We start from the raw sequence: 13,695 nt of genomic DNA, 5'->3' as shown, positions 1-13,695 counted from the left end.
ATACAAAGATACCAAAAGAAAGAAATGCATTGCGCTGGGAATGGAAAATATGGCCCTTAGGTTTATAGCAACATTCTATTACGGATCATGTCTGCCTACCAGTGCGGCTGAGTGGCAGGGCTATGACCAAAGCCATGCCACTCGAGGAGGGTGAAGTGAGGCGACTTTCAAATATTGGTGGCAGTTTTTATGGCTGCAAACTCCCCTGTTAAATTAGATTTCTGAAAAATCCACCAAAAGTGTGCATGTACCTTGCAAATGTGGTGAAGACTCTTCCTAATTTTCAATAACAACATATGCTAAACTTAGCTCAATACAGACATACAAACATATTAGTCTGTCTTTCCTTGACACCAATTACTACTTTCTTACTAGCCAGGGATTTTGTCTGTTTTTTGGCATTTTAGAGCAATTCAGAAAACACAACAAACTCAAATTTGTGAGTTTTTCGACAAAGATGGCAATTTGTGAAAAGCAAACCACAATAGGCAGGGGTACTTCATGACCTGTGCTATAATTCTTGATTCTAAGATTATTTCCATAAAGGTCACGAATGCCGCTTTTTCTTTAGACCGGTTCCACACCGAGTGAGCCTTGGTTGGCACCGGATGTTTGCGTTTCCATTTGACTTTTTGGGGGCGAGCGGTTACAATGGAACCGTCTTTTAGAACCATCCCGTAGTTGGTCCTGTGGTCGAGCAGGGCCGCGTCATCACTCATCCGATTGGCCAACAGCGACGCAGCGAGTAACTCCTTGGCACACGCCCAGTAGTGCCACAGAGTAGTAGTAGTAGTAGTAGTAGTTGTTGTCTTTTACAACAACGCTGACCATCCACTAGTACACAGATGCCATAGAGCAGACATGTCCAAAGTCCCGGCCCGTGGTCAAATTTTATCCGGCCTGCAGCCTCTATCATAAAATTAATCACATGTGGCCCTATAGCCCTGTTTTCCAGCGTACAAATTACATGCTAAATGCAATTTCACATTTACCCACAAGAGCAGCAATCTATCCACTGTTCAGCTCCAAGACGTAGAAGGCTTGCTAAATGCTTTGCTAACCGGCTAACGTTATCGTAAAACTGGCATTAATGCTTGGGTGCTCGATTACACTTTTTTACAAAGTTCTCGCTGGTACCGCCTCGAAGCGGAGCGTGTTAAACTTTAAATAAATAAAAACATAAAAAAGAGCATAAAGCAACGTTTTTCATCGTTTTCTGGTTGGTAGACTTTATAGTACTGTATTAATATATTGTTTGGTTTGAATTTCAAAAACTGACAATGGTTTTGAATGACTAACTTTAGATTTGTGAATGTGAGATTTTGCTAAAAATAATTATTAAGTTTATTTTAAAACACGCTTTTTTAAACTATCGTTTTTATTCCATAACCCCAACCTCCCCCCCCCCCCCCCCCAGGAAAAACTGAAATTTGAGTCAATATAATCCATATTAAAACGACATATCTTCCCAGATTCTGTTGGTATAAAGGGAAACAACTATCTCCCAGAAGTGGAAAGGCGGCGTGATAACAGAGGATTTTTTTTTATTGTTTAAAAAAAAAAACATCGACATTTATTTGAGGCTTTTAATTTGAAATATGCTTTTGCAACGCGTTGGCGTTGCCTTACCGTAATGCAGAATGTAAACATTGACAATCAAAGATCAAAGTGGAGGATGGCTGGATTTCGTCTTTTCAAGTGGAGCCTTCCTTGACTGGTTTTTGGAGTTTACTTGTGTTTGTGTTGCCTTTTCAGCTCATGGTAAGTAAAGCAAAATGCAGATTCTAATTTATTTTTGAGTATGTTTACGAAACGAAACCGCGACTTTGTAAACATGGGTACAGATTTTGCTGTGAATATCCTGTTTTACTCTACATACAGTATATCCAATAGATGCAGGAAACGGAGTTGTTTTTTTTACGCAATATATTTTTACATAACATATGCACGACAACTATGTTAGGGTTCAATACATTTTTGTAATGATCACAGTCACACATATTGAATCACACCCATACTTCCTGTGTTAAGGAAATTTGCAATTGTAACTTCATATTTTCCGGATTTGAATCTTACGTTCTTTTGACGAGTGCATGGCCTAGAAGTTTTGAAATACGTAACAAGTGTTGCTTTGCAGTGCTATGCTCGCCCTGTTTCCGGCAAGTTTTACTGTAAAGTGTACACGGCACATCTCAAACAAAAACAACAACTATTGTACCTTATCAGACACTGTTATGATCGTGCAGTTACACTATAGCGGTTTTCATATCTGTTAACAATATCCCAGAGTGATATTGTTTATTCATAGTAACTACCAGTATGATTTCCACTTTTTAGTTCCACAGGAAATCACTTTAGTGTACGCCACAAGCCACAATAGGATTGCACCATGCAAGTTCACAAGCTGTCTTCTTGTACAATGGACAAACAGAGAAAGAATACTTTGCCTAATTTGCAAGAATGCTGTTTGTTGAGTAATAGATGTAGCATACTTTGCTGGTGAAGAATTTGACAGCGATGCCCGAAGCTGCTGAACCCTTGTGGAGTAATAGTAAATGTATGCCTAAACGCACAATTTTTAAAATGTATTTATTTATTTACAAATATTGTGTTTTTGAGATGTGATAACTATGTCATTTATGAATATTTTGTTTTTACTTTCAACCACTCATCAGAGCTATCCTTGCACATAGTCTTCCTTTCTTTCTTAAAACTTTCTTTTGCCCTCTATGAAACTTTTTTGCTCTCTATGAACAGTAAAAACAGTATCTATCTATCCATCCATCCATCCATCCATCCATCTACAAACCCAATTTAAATGAAGTTGGGATGTGTTAAACATAAAAACAGAATACAATGATTGGCAAATCATGTTCAACCTACATTTAATTAAATACACTACAAAGACAAGATATTTAATGTTCAAACTGATAAACATGATTGTTTTTAGCAAATAATCATTAACTTTGAATTTTATGGCTGCAACACGTTCCCCCCAAACAACTGGGAGAGGGTCATGTTAACCACTGTGTAACATCACCTTTTCTTTTACCAACATTTACCAACTGAGGACACTAAGTGTTGATGCTTGGTGTCAAAGTCCGGTCCTCGAGGGCCTGAGTCCTGCATGTTTTAGAGGTTTCCCACGTTCAACACAGCTGATTCATATTAATGCTCATTAGCAAGCTCTGCAGCAGCCTGATAATGATCCTGATAATTGAATCAGGAGTGTTGGAGTAGAGAAACATCGAAATCATGCAGGACTCACGCCCTCGAGGAACGGATCTTGACACGTGATAATTCTTTCACATTCTTGCTTAATGTACAACTTCAGCTGTTCAACAGTCCGGAGTCTCCGTTTATCGCATTTTACGCTTCATAATGTGTCTCACATTTTCAGTGTTGTAAGGCGTGCAGAATGTGGTTTGACATTGTCTTGCTGAAATAAGCAGGGGTGTCCGTGAAAAAGACGTTGCGTGGATGGCAGCATATGTTTCGCCAAAACCTGTATGTACCTTTCAGCATTAATGGTGCGTTCACAGATGTGTAAGTTCCCGATGGCACTAACACAGCCTCATACATCACAGATGCTGGCTTTTGAACTTGAATATCCATAAATCCATAAAAGTCCGGATGGTACTCTTCCTCTTTGGTCCGGAGGACACGACATCCACTATTTACGCGTGTATGTGTGTGTGTAATGTAATATAATATTGTTATGAATACATTTTTATATTATTTTATTGACTTATTGATAATATATTCATTTTATTGATACTATATAATGTCATTAATTCATATTACCATTATTATATGCGTATAATTAATATAACAAATACATTTGTCAGAGTAGAATGTGCCTGTGTTGTCTTAAGTGGCCCACTTGTTCAACATGTTCAACATAACTTGGGCGACATGCAAATTAAACAGAGGTAGGTTGGAGCCATCACATCATAAATTAAGTAGTTAGCAATCGTGAACTAAATCTAGACTGACTTGTTTTGGGAACTGAACGAGCCACATAAGATTCAGTTTTTGGAAAGAGTATAAACCCATCCATCCATCCATTTCCTATGCTTGGCTAACTTGACTCGCTTTGGAGTTGGCATTTATAATCATGTGGTGGGTACTTTGCAAAACCAGATCAAGTGATAATTAACTGAATCTAGGACATTGATGCACAAACCCAATTCCCTTAACCTTTATTACTCATTCAAACCCAAAAACTTACATTTAAGTTTTTTTTTTTTAATACTTTGTCCTTCACTCCCACAAACGTATTTATACGTTTAAAAAGTTGTTTTTAATGCTAGAGCATACAGAAGGCTTTAATATAGTTTCTGACCTAAAGAAGTCACTTAAAGCAATGGTGGTTATTACAAAAAACAGCCAGCAGAGTATAAGAGATCAGCCAGGGCCATGTTGCAACAAGCTCTTTTTGGCAGTGTTTTCAACAGGTTTGTGAATAATGATGAAATTTAGCTATGTTCTAATACTAATTGCAGCAAAACAGATACAAATATACTTTTTTCCTGATGAAATAAGAGACAGTAATCTTTCTTTTGGTCGGTTTCATGTTTTTATAGCAATAGAACACAATTTTCTGTGGGCCTTGCAAAATCAGTCAAAATCCAGTAAAACAACTGGGAGTGAAGGGGCTTCAGTGAAAATGGCTGGGAGTGAAGGGGCTTCAGTGAAAATGGCTGGGAGTGAATGAGTTAAGCCATTGTAAGCCATAGTGCTGTACATATCACCTGAAATGCTACATATTGTACAGTTGAGTTTTCTGTCTGTTGTCCTAGATAGAAGATGAATGAGGATGCGTTTGAGGTCCCGGAAAGGACAGAGTACCGTTACCTGGTGCAGGAAGAAGATGAAGAGGAGGTGCAGTATGTTCGACACAGACACTACATCAGCCCCTTCCTGGTGCTTTCCAGACGCTGCATTTTGCTCATCTGCCTTGGGGTGCTCGCTCTCCTTGTTCTGGCCACTTACCTGGGCTATGTAGCACAGACACTCCCACCGGGACTTGTCCAAGTGACCACTGACTGTGGCGAATACAGAGGAAGACATGTGAGTTCCTCAATTTTGATGATCATTTTATTCGTCATTCAGGGGTGGTCTGTAATTGCCCACTTAGCAGCGGCCAACTTGACATAATCCGCAAGTGGAGATATTTATGCAGTTCCTGATGAATGTACTTTGAGGGAAAGGTCACAATGTCATTATAAAAATTACTTACAACCGAGTACAAATTCTAACTTTAATGGACAATATAAATGCAACCATGGCACTCTTGCTCTATCAGAATATGCTCAAAAGTCCATTTTGGCTCCATACATTCATAATGTAAATATAATCCTCAATTTGCAGAAAAATGGCGCCTACTCCTTTAAAGGCATGCCATATGCCGCTCCGCCAGTTGGTAACCTACGTTGGGCACCTCCTGCTGACCCAGTGTTTAGGCATGGTGTCACCGATGCCAGCCGCTTCCGCAGCATGTGTCCTCAAGTGCAACCGCTGTCGAGTAAAGGCAAGGTGATGGGCGATGAGGACTGTCTCTTCATCAATGTGTGGACACCAACGCTCAAGGCCGACTCAAAGCTGCCAGTCATGGTCTGGATCCATGGAGGCTACCTACACATGTTCAGTGGCGGCGAGCAAGGCTACTCGCCCACAGAGAAGCTTGCAGCAGAAACTGGGATGGTATATGTCAGCTTCAACTACAGACTCAATGCATTTGGATTCATGGCATTGGAGATACTAAGGGAAGGTTCTCACAAAAACACATCAGGTCAGTTTTATTTGTTATATTTAAAGTATAGGTTTCTGACTGCGATCAGAAATTCCGTAGATGTGTCTTGTCAGAAGGATTTCAATGTCATATGCCAGCTCACTATTTTACATTGTGTTGGTTTAAGGAGCAACAAATGTATAAATTAAGTAGACACTTAAAAAAAAAAACGGACTGTAATAACAAGTTTGCTCTGTATTATTTATTTGGTTGTTACTAACATAACTATAAGATTCATTTTTCAAAAATAATTGCCAGTTTAATGCATTTTGTAGAAACTTTATTTGGACGTATGCCACCATTGTTATTTACGTTGCAACGCATTCAGTGCGTAGTGACGTAGAATGGCGGCAGGCTCTCTGCCGAGCAATGTGAAATGCCTATAAAAAAAGAATCTTTCACCAACCCCAAAAAATCTAAATTCCAACAAATTAGGGAGCCTCAAGAAACCAAAGGGAAGACTGAGGAAAGGAAGGAAGGATAGATGAAGAATATTGAGATCCACAGAAATCAGCCTCCACCGATTCAACAACCAGAGGAAGAAGCAGATTGTGTTTGAATTTTGGTTGATGCTGGTGTGGTGGATCTGGCATGCATGAAAACCTCCACCAAAGAGGGGAGCCGTCGACCCCGGCCAGGACAGAGCAAGCACAACCCCTGGGGTCAATGCAGGGGCCACTGGCCGGAGAGCAAACCCAGGAGCCAGGAGTGCCCCCCAGCCCAACACGGCCCGTGCCCCAAGCCTAACGCAGCAGAACGGGGCACGGCAGGCCCGCCAGGCATCCCACCGGCCCACAGCCCCCGCTCCCCATCCACCAACGCCACCCACCACAACCCCGCCCCAGCCGCTCCCAGGCACCAAAACCCCCATGCACCCTCCCCCACCCCAAGCACCCCCCCCACAGCCACCTGTACCCCCCCCCCCCCTACAAACAAAGCCCCCGACACCACCCCCCACCCCCGCCAGCCCCACAAATCCCGACCCTCAAACCCCCGGGATTCCCCGTAACCAGGCATCGGTGCCGGAGCGGGGCCGGACAACCGAGCGGCGAGGGCACCCGCACCCATCCCACCTCCAGCTGCGTGGTGGGGCGGAACACTGGGGACGGAAAGGGAGATGGGAGGGAGACGGGTACCCCCGAACCCCAGGTCCAGCGGGGAAAGGCCCCGGCCGTCACACCAGCGTACCAAGTGAAAGCTAACACAGTTCGCCAGCTCGACTGGCAAACTCTACCCCTACACCGTGGATCTGACCCCGCCCAGTGTATATACAAGTGTGTGTGTGTGTGTGTGTGTGGTGCATTAAAATTGGGAGCAGGTGAGATGGAGCAGAGGGAATTATCCCCCCGCTCCGATCCACCTGCTTCCCAGACGTGGCAGTGAGTGTTTGTGGTGCATTAAAAAAAAATAGGGGGGGCGTGGTGGCGCGGCGGGGATACAGATGGGGGACCACAGCAATGCTTAATACTGCGGTCTGCCCCAACCGATGGCTTCCCACCCCGACACACCCGCCCCCCCAGTTGTAGGGTGCATTAAAATTGGAGGGGAGTTGTAGGGCGAAGACTAGTGCAGTGAGTTAAGAGGTGCGACCAGCGGGGCCCCTCCCAACCGGGGCGGGGGCAGGAGGCGCACCCGCCCACCACACCCCCACCCACCCCAACCAACCCCCCACCGGGACCCCGGCGGGCATATGGGAACATCCTGACGGGGCCCACCCGAGGTGCCAGGAGGCTCGCCGGAGCGGGGCAGGCACAACACCCCCACCCGCCCCCTTGGCCCCCGGAGCCCCGAGACCCAGGCCATGGATGGAGCCCCCGGCCCAGGGGAGGGGGAGGAAGGCGGACAGGGGAGGGGGGCGGGACGGTGGGAGGAGATGACAAGAAGGGCAAGGGGCAGCGGCAGGGCATTAGAGAGAGGAGGGAGGAGGAGAAAGGGTGACAACGGAGAAGGGACAAGGAGGCGGAGGACGGGCGAGGAGAGGCGAGAAGGGATAGACGGCAAGAGGGAGGAAGTGGGAGGGGAGAGGAAACCACGGGGCACCTGCCCTGAACCACGTCTCCGGCACGGCGCCCTTAGTGCCCATTGAAAGTGAATCTTGAGGAGTTGGTGACTGTAAGGTGTCAATTGATGTAGTCTGCTCGATCCTGCTGGCAGCAACTGGGTTCCTGACTATAAAAACACAACCATTAGTTACAAATTCCCAAATACAGAAACAGCAATACAAGTTATCGCGATGCGGTGGCTCTTGCTAACAGGCAGAATTAAGTAACCAGATTTAGATTAAAATATTCTATATACGTAGACAATGTTTCTATAAATTTTGACATTTGTTTTTTATTCGAGGCAGATATTTTTTCCATTAAAATGTGATTTATGAGGAGATTAGACCATTGGTCGATATTCAGAGTTTGTTTATTTTTCCAGTTAACAAGAATTTTTTTTTGCTAAAAGTGTAGATTGAAAATATTTACGTGTTAAATCAGTTGTTGTTAGGTCACCTAGCAAACACAAGTTTGGAGATAAAGGTATCCTACAGATAGCAAAACATTTTTCGAAGACTTTAGTCCAGAAATACATAACCAGAGTACATAACCAGAAAATAAGTGTCTGTAGTGTTTTGTAAACACTGGAGACAAATGTCGGAGTCTGAGAGTCCCTTTTTCTTCATCATATATTGAGTAATGTATGTTCTATGAATAATTTGATATTGGATAAGTTGTAAATTTGTGTGTTTTGTCATTTTAAATACCTTTTTACAAACTTGAATCCAAAAGTCAGATTCCGGAGCTATAGACAAATCTGTCTCCCATTTCGAGATGGGTAAATCAATTTTATCAGTATACGAAAGTAACATATATTTTTGAGAGGTTTTTTATTGTTGTCGGAGAAAGCTTTGTAATATCTTTAGCTAAAACAGGCGGTTGGAGCATACCCCCAAGTGTTGGAATTTGTTTCTTTATCATACTTTTAACTTGCAGATGTAAAAAAAAAACAACAGTTTTTTATTTTGTATTTTTGGAGTAATATTTATATTTTTGGAGATGTATATGATATAAACATATTATCTGAGAAAAGATGGTGGAGATTTGTAATTCCTTTCATCTCCCACACACCTAAATAAAATGATTGGTTGTTATATGGTTATGCCATATGGGAGAAAGCCCACAGGGCTCCAATTGGGCTTTTGTCATTTCTAGTGCCTTCCACCAGGCAGTCAGGGTGGAAAAGTCTAAAAGTCTGAGGTTATTACAATCCTTCTGTTCTAGTTCTGTTCTAGCGGGGGCTGTGTACCGGTGGGGTGCCTGGCGGGCCTGCAGTGCCCCGTCCTGCTGCGTTGAGTTGGGGGAGCAGGCCGTGTTGGGGTGGGGGGCGCTCCTGCTCCTGGGTTTGCTCGTTTAATTGCTGCTGTATTCATGTGTGTATGTGTGAGACGTATGTAACAATTAATTTTAATTCCTGTTACTACTCTTAAGAACTAAAAGTGCTTAAAAAATATAGCCGGATAACTATCCGGACCAGGTGCTCTTCCATTAGGCATACTATCGAGAGCACTATACAGCTCGTTTTTAGTAAGTGGCGCATCTTTCCGTTCCGTTCCGTCTTCAATTCCGCTTATCCGGGGTCAGGTCGCGGGGGCAGCAGCTTTAGCTGGGAAGCCCAGACTTCCCTCTCCCCAGCCACTTCAGCCAGTTCCTCCGATGGGATCCCAAGGCGTTCCCAAGCCAGCCGTGAGACGTAGTCTCTCCAGCGTGTCCTGGGTCATCCCCGGGGCCTCCTGCCGGTGGGACATGCCCGGAACACCTCCCCAGGGAGGCGCCCAGGAGGCATCCGAACCAGATGCCCGAGCCACCTCAACTGGTTCCTCTCAACGTGGAGGAGTAGCGGCTCGACGCTGAGTCCCTCCCGAATGACCGAGCTTCTCACCCTATCTCTAAGGGAGAGCCCGGCTACCCTGCGGAGGAAACTCATTTCGGCCGCTTGTATCCGGGATCTTGTTCTTTCGGTCACGACCCACAGCTCGTGACCATAGGTGAGGGCAGGAACGTAGATTGACCGGTAGATCGAGAGCTTTGCCTTTCGGCTCAGCTCCTTCTTCACCACAACGGACCAATACAGCGTCCGCATCACTGCAGACGCTGCACCGATCCGTCTGTCGATCTCCCGCTCTAACCTACCCTCACTCGTGAACAAGACCCCAAGATACTTGAACTCCACTTGGGGCAGGACCTCATCCCCGACCCGCAGAGGGCACTCCACCCTTTTCTGACTGAGGACCATGGTCTCGGATTTGGAGGTGCTGATCCTCATCCCAACCGCGTCACACTCCAGATCACGGCTTGAAGAAGCCAACAGCACCACATCATCTGCAAAAAGCAGAGATGCAATGTTGAGGCCACCAAACCGGACCCCCTCAACACTCCGGCTGCGCCTAGAAATTCTGTCCATAAAAGTTACAAACAGAATCGGTGACAAAGGGCAACCTTGGCGGAGTCCGACCCTCACAGGAAACGAATTCGACTTACTGCCGTCAATGCGGACCAAACTCTGACATCGGTCGTACAGGGACCGAATAGCCCGTATCAGGGGGCCCGGTACCCCATACTCCCGAAGCACCCCCCACAGGACTCCCCGAGGGACACAGTCAACCGCCTTCTCCAAGTCCACAAAGCACATCTGGACTGGTTGGGCGAACTCCCACGCACCCTCAAGGATCCTGCTGAGGGTGTAGAGCTGGTCCACTGTTCCACGGCCGGGACGAAAACCACACTGCTCCTCCTGAATCCGAGATTCAACTTCCCGACGGATCCTCCTCTGCAGCACCCCCGAATAGACCTTACCTGGGAGGCTGAGGAGTGTGATCCCTCTAAAGTTGGAACACACCCTCCGGTCCCCCTTCTTAAAAAGAGGAACCACCACCCCGGTCTGCCAATCCGGAGGCACTGTCCCTGATGTCCACGCGATGTTGTAGAGACGTGTCAACCACGACAGCCCCACTACATCCAGAGCCTTTAGGAACTCCGGGCGAACCTCATCCACCCCCGAGGCCCTGCCACCGAGAAGCTTTCCAACCACTTCAGTGACTTCGACCCCAGAGATAGGGGGGCCCACCTCAGAGTCCCCAGACCCTGCTTCCTCAAAGGATGGCGTGTTGGTGGAATTGAGGAGGTCTTCGAAGTATTCTCCCCACCGATTCACGACGTCCCAAGTTGAGGTCAACAGCACCCCATCTCCACTATACACAGTGTTAATGGCGCACTGCTTTCCTCTCCTGAGACGCCGGATGGTGGACCAGAATTTCCTCGAAGCCGTCCAGAAGTCGTTCTCCATGGCCTCACCGAACTCCTCCCATGTCCGAGTTTTTGCCTCAGCGACCACCGAAGCCGCATTCCGCTTGGCCAGCCGGTACCTGTCAGCAGCCTCTGGAGTTCCACAGGCCAAAAAGGCCCAATAGGACTCCTTCTTCAGCTTGACGGCATGGGTTCGAGGATTGCCGCCCCGCCAGGCACCAACCACCTTATGGCCACAGCTCCGATCGGCCGCTTCAACAATGGAAGCACGGAACATGGTCCACTCGGACTCAACGTCCCCCGCCTCCCCCGGGACAATGGAGAAGCTCTGCCGGAGGTGGGCGTTGAAACTCTTTCTGACAGGGGATTCTGCCAGACGTTCCCAGCAGACCCTCACAATACGTTTGGGCCTGCCTGGTCGGACCAGCATCTTACCCCGCCATCGGAGCCAACACACCACCAGGTGGTTATCAGTTGACAGCTCCGCCCCTCTCTTAACCCGAGTGTCCAACACATACGGCCGCAAATCCGATGACACGACTACAAAGTCGATCATCGAACTGCGGCCTAGGGTGTCCTGGTGCCAAGTGCACATATGGACATCCTTGTGCTTGAACATGGTGTTCGTTATGGTCAGTCCGTGACGAGCACAGAAGTCCAACAACAAAACACCGCTCGGGTTTTGATCGGGGGGGCCGTTCCTCCCAATCACGCCCCTCCAGGTCTCACTGTCATTACCCACGTGAGCGTTGAAGTCCCCCAGCAGAACGAGGGAGTCCCCGGGGGGAGCGCTCTCCAGCACACCCTCCAAGGACTCCAGAAAGGGTGGGTACTCTGAGCTGCTGTTCGGTGCATAAGCACAAACAACAGTCAGGACCCGTCCCCCCACCCGTAGGCGGAGGGAGGCTACCCTCTCGTTCACCGGGGTAAACCCCAACGCACAGGCGCCTAGCCGGGGGGCAATGAGTATGCCCACACCTGCTCTGCGCCTCTCACCGTGGGCAACTCCAGAGTGGAAGAGGGTCCAGCCCCTCTCGAGAGGATTGGTACCAGAACCCAAGCCGTGTGTGGAGGTGAGTCCGACTATATCTTGTTGGAACTTCTCAGCCTCGCACATCAGCTCGGGCTCCTTCCCTGTCAGAGAGGTGACATTCCATGTCCCCAGAACTAGCTTCAGTAGCCAAGGGTTGGACCGTCAAGGCCCCCGCTTTTGGCTGCCACCCAACTCACTGCGCACCTGACCCCTTTGGCCCCTTCCACCGGTGGTGAGCCCATGGGAAGGGGGACCCACGTTGCCTTTTCGGGCTGTGCCCGGCCGGCGCATCTAACATATCTTTATATTCAGTAGTTAACTGAGGTATATTTGAGCTACTGAGGAATGCCTCAATATGCCCCGGGTTAGGCTTGTTAGTTTCTGAGTAAAGGTTGCGATATTAGTTATAAAAAATTTGATTGATTTATTCTGGTGATTGTGTGCATTCACCAGTTGTCCCTTTAATAGCCGTTATAAGAGATTTTTCCCGATTGCGTTGAAGTTGGTTTGCAAGAAATTTACTTGATTTGTTATTATATTCAATTGTTGTATTATAAACTCAGTCTTTTTAGATAGCATATCGTCTAACTGTATTTTTGTATTTTGCAAGTCAGTCCATATTTGGTTATTTGGGTTTATTTCGTACTCATCCGTCAATTGTTTAATTTTATCTTCCAAATCTTTTTCTAATATTTGATCCTGTTTCTTTTTATAAGATGAATATGAAATAATTTTACCTCTAATTACCGCTTTCCCAGCTTCCCAGAGAAGAGATGGAGATAAGTCTGGAGAGTCATTTATTTCCAAAAAGTCTTCCCACTCTCTTCTTATAATTTTGTCAAACTCTGCGTCATTTAGCAGTGAGATGTTAAAACGCCATGTCGGGGGTGGTTTAAAGGTATATTCAACTTGCAGGGTAAGGGAGACTGGTGCATGGTAGCTAATAATAATAGGATTTATTTTTGTACCAATTTTATCAGCAATATAATTATTTGTAAGAAAAACATCTATTCTTGAAAAAGACCGGTGCACAGCGGAAAAGAAGGTAAGCATTCCTAAAGAAACAACATACGATCGAGAGAGTTAAGCCGGGATACACCGCATGGGTGTGCGTTGGGTCTCCGCTCCGCTCTGTGTCGCAGCCGATTCGTTTCCATTCAATCAGCTTGTTCAAATTACACCGGCTGCGTGTGCGCTGCGGATCGACTGCGGACCAGCTGCGTCGTGGCGGAGGCCGCTGCACTGATAGACCTATTTTCTCTTTTTGCCGGACGACGCATCCGTTTGTATCCGTCAAATGGCAAACTAGCACAGAACACATTGAGCGGGACAGAAAGACCGACGCAGTTTCAAAATAAAAACTCTGGTTACTTTTCAGAATAAAGATCCTATTTCGTCATAATGCTTAACGCTTAATTCACTGCAGCGAACATGGACGAGGAGAGATTTATAATGGAGGTGGATTATATATGACACGGCACATCCTTTTTATTTCGACAACCTAAAAATGTCATAGCAAAACCTGTGGGAGTGGAAGGTGAGTTCAATCAAAGTCCACCTCTCTTTCTGCTTCTCTGTTG

General features: G+C 46.3%; 1 protein-coding gene across 3 annotated transcripts in view; it reads left to right on the top strand.

The window, feature by feature from the left end:
- Positions 1-1,615: 1,615 nt before the first annotated feature.
- Positions 1,616-13,695, top strand: part of LOC147178117 (uncharacterized) — a 38,585-nt gene continuing 26,505 nt past the window's right edge. For 2 of the 3 annotated variants that reach the window (XM_086071519.1, XM_086071516.1), the window contains exons 1-3: positions 1,657-1,761; positions 4,807-5,073; positions 5,374-5,794. In XM_086071519.1, coding sequence (XP_085927645.1) covers positions 1,759-1,761; positions 4,807-5,073; positions 5,374-5,794 — 691 coding nt within the window. In that variant the 5' untranslated portion in view covers positions 1,657-1,758. Of the gene's footprint in view, positions 1,762-4,802; positions 5,074-5,373; positions 5,795-13,695 lie in introns of all 3 variants that reach the window. The other variant, XM_086071518.1, reaches the window with a different exon arrangement.

The sequence above is a fragment of the Leptonotus elevatus genome, chromosome 3 (assembly GCF_054856555.1).
Source record: "Leptonotus elevatus isolate MCC_2025b chromosome 3, RoL_Lele_1.0, whole genome shotgun sequence".
Lineage (NCBI taxonomy): Eukaryota > Metazoa > Chordata > Actinopteri > Syngnathiformes > Syngnathidae > Leptonotus > Leptonotus elevatus.
This window is presented reverse-complemented; position numbering and strand designations above follow the sequence as displayed.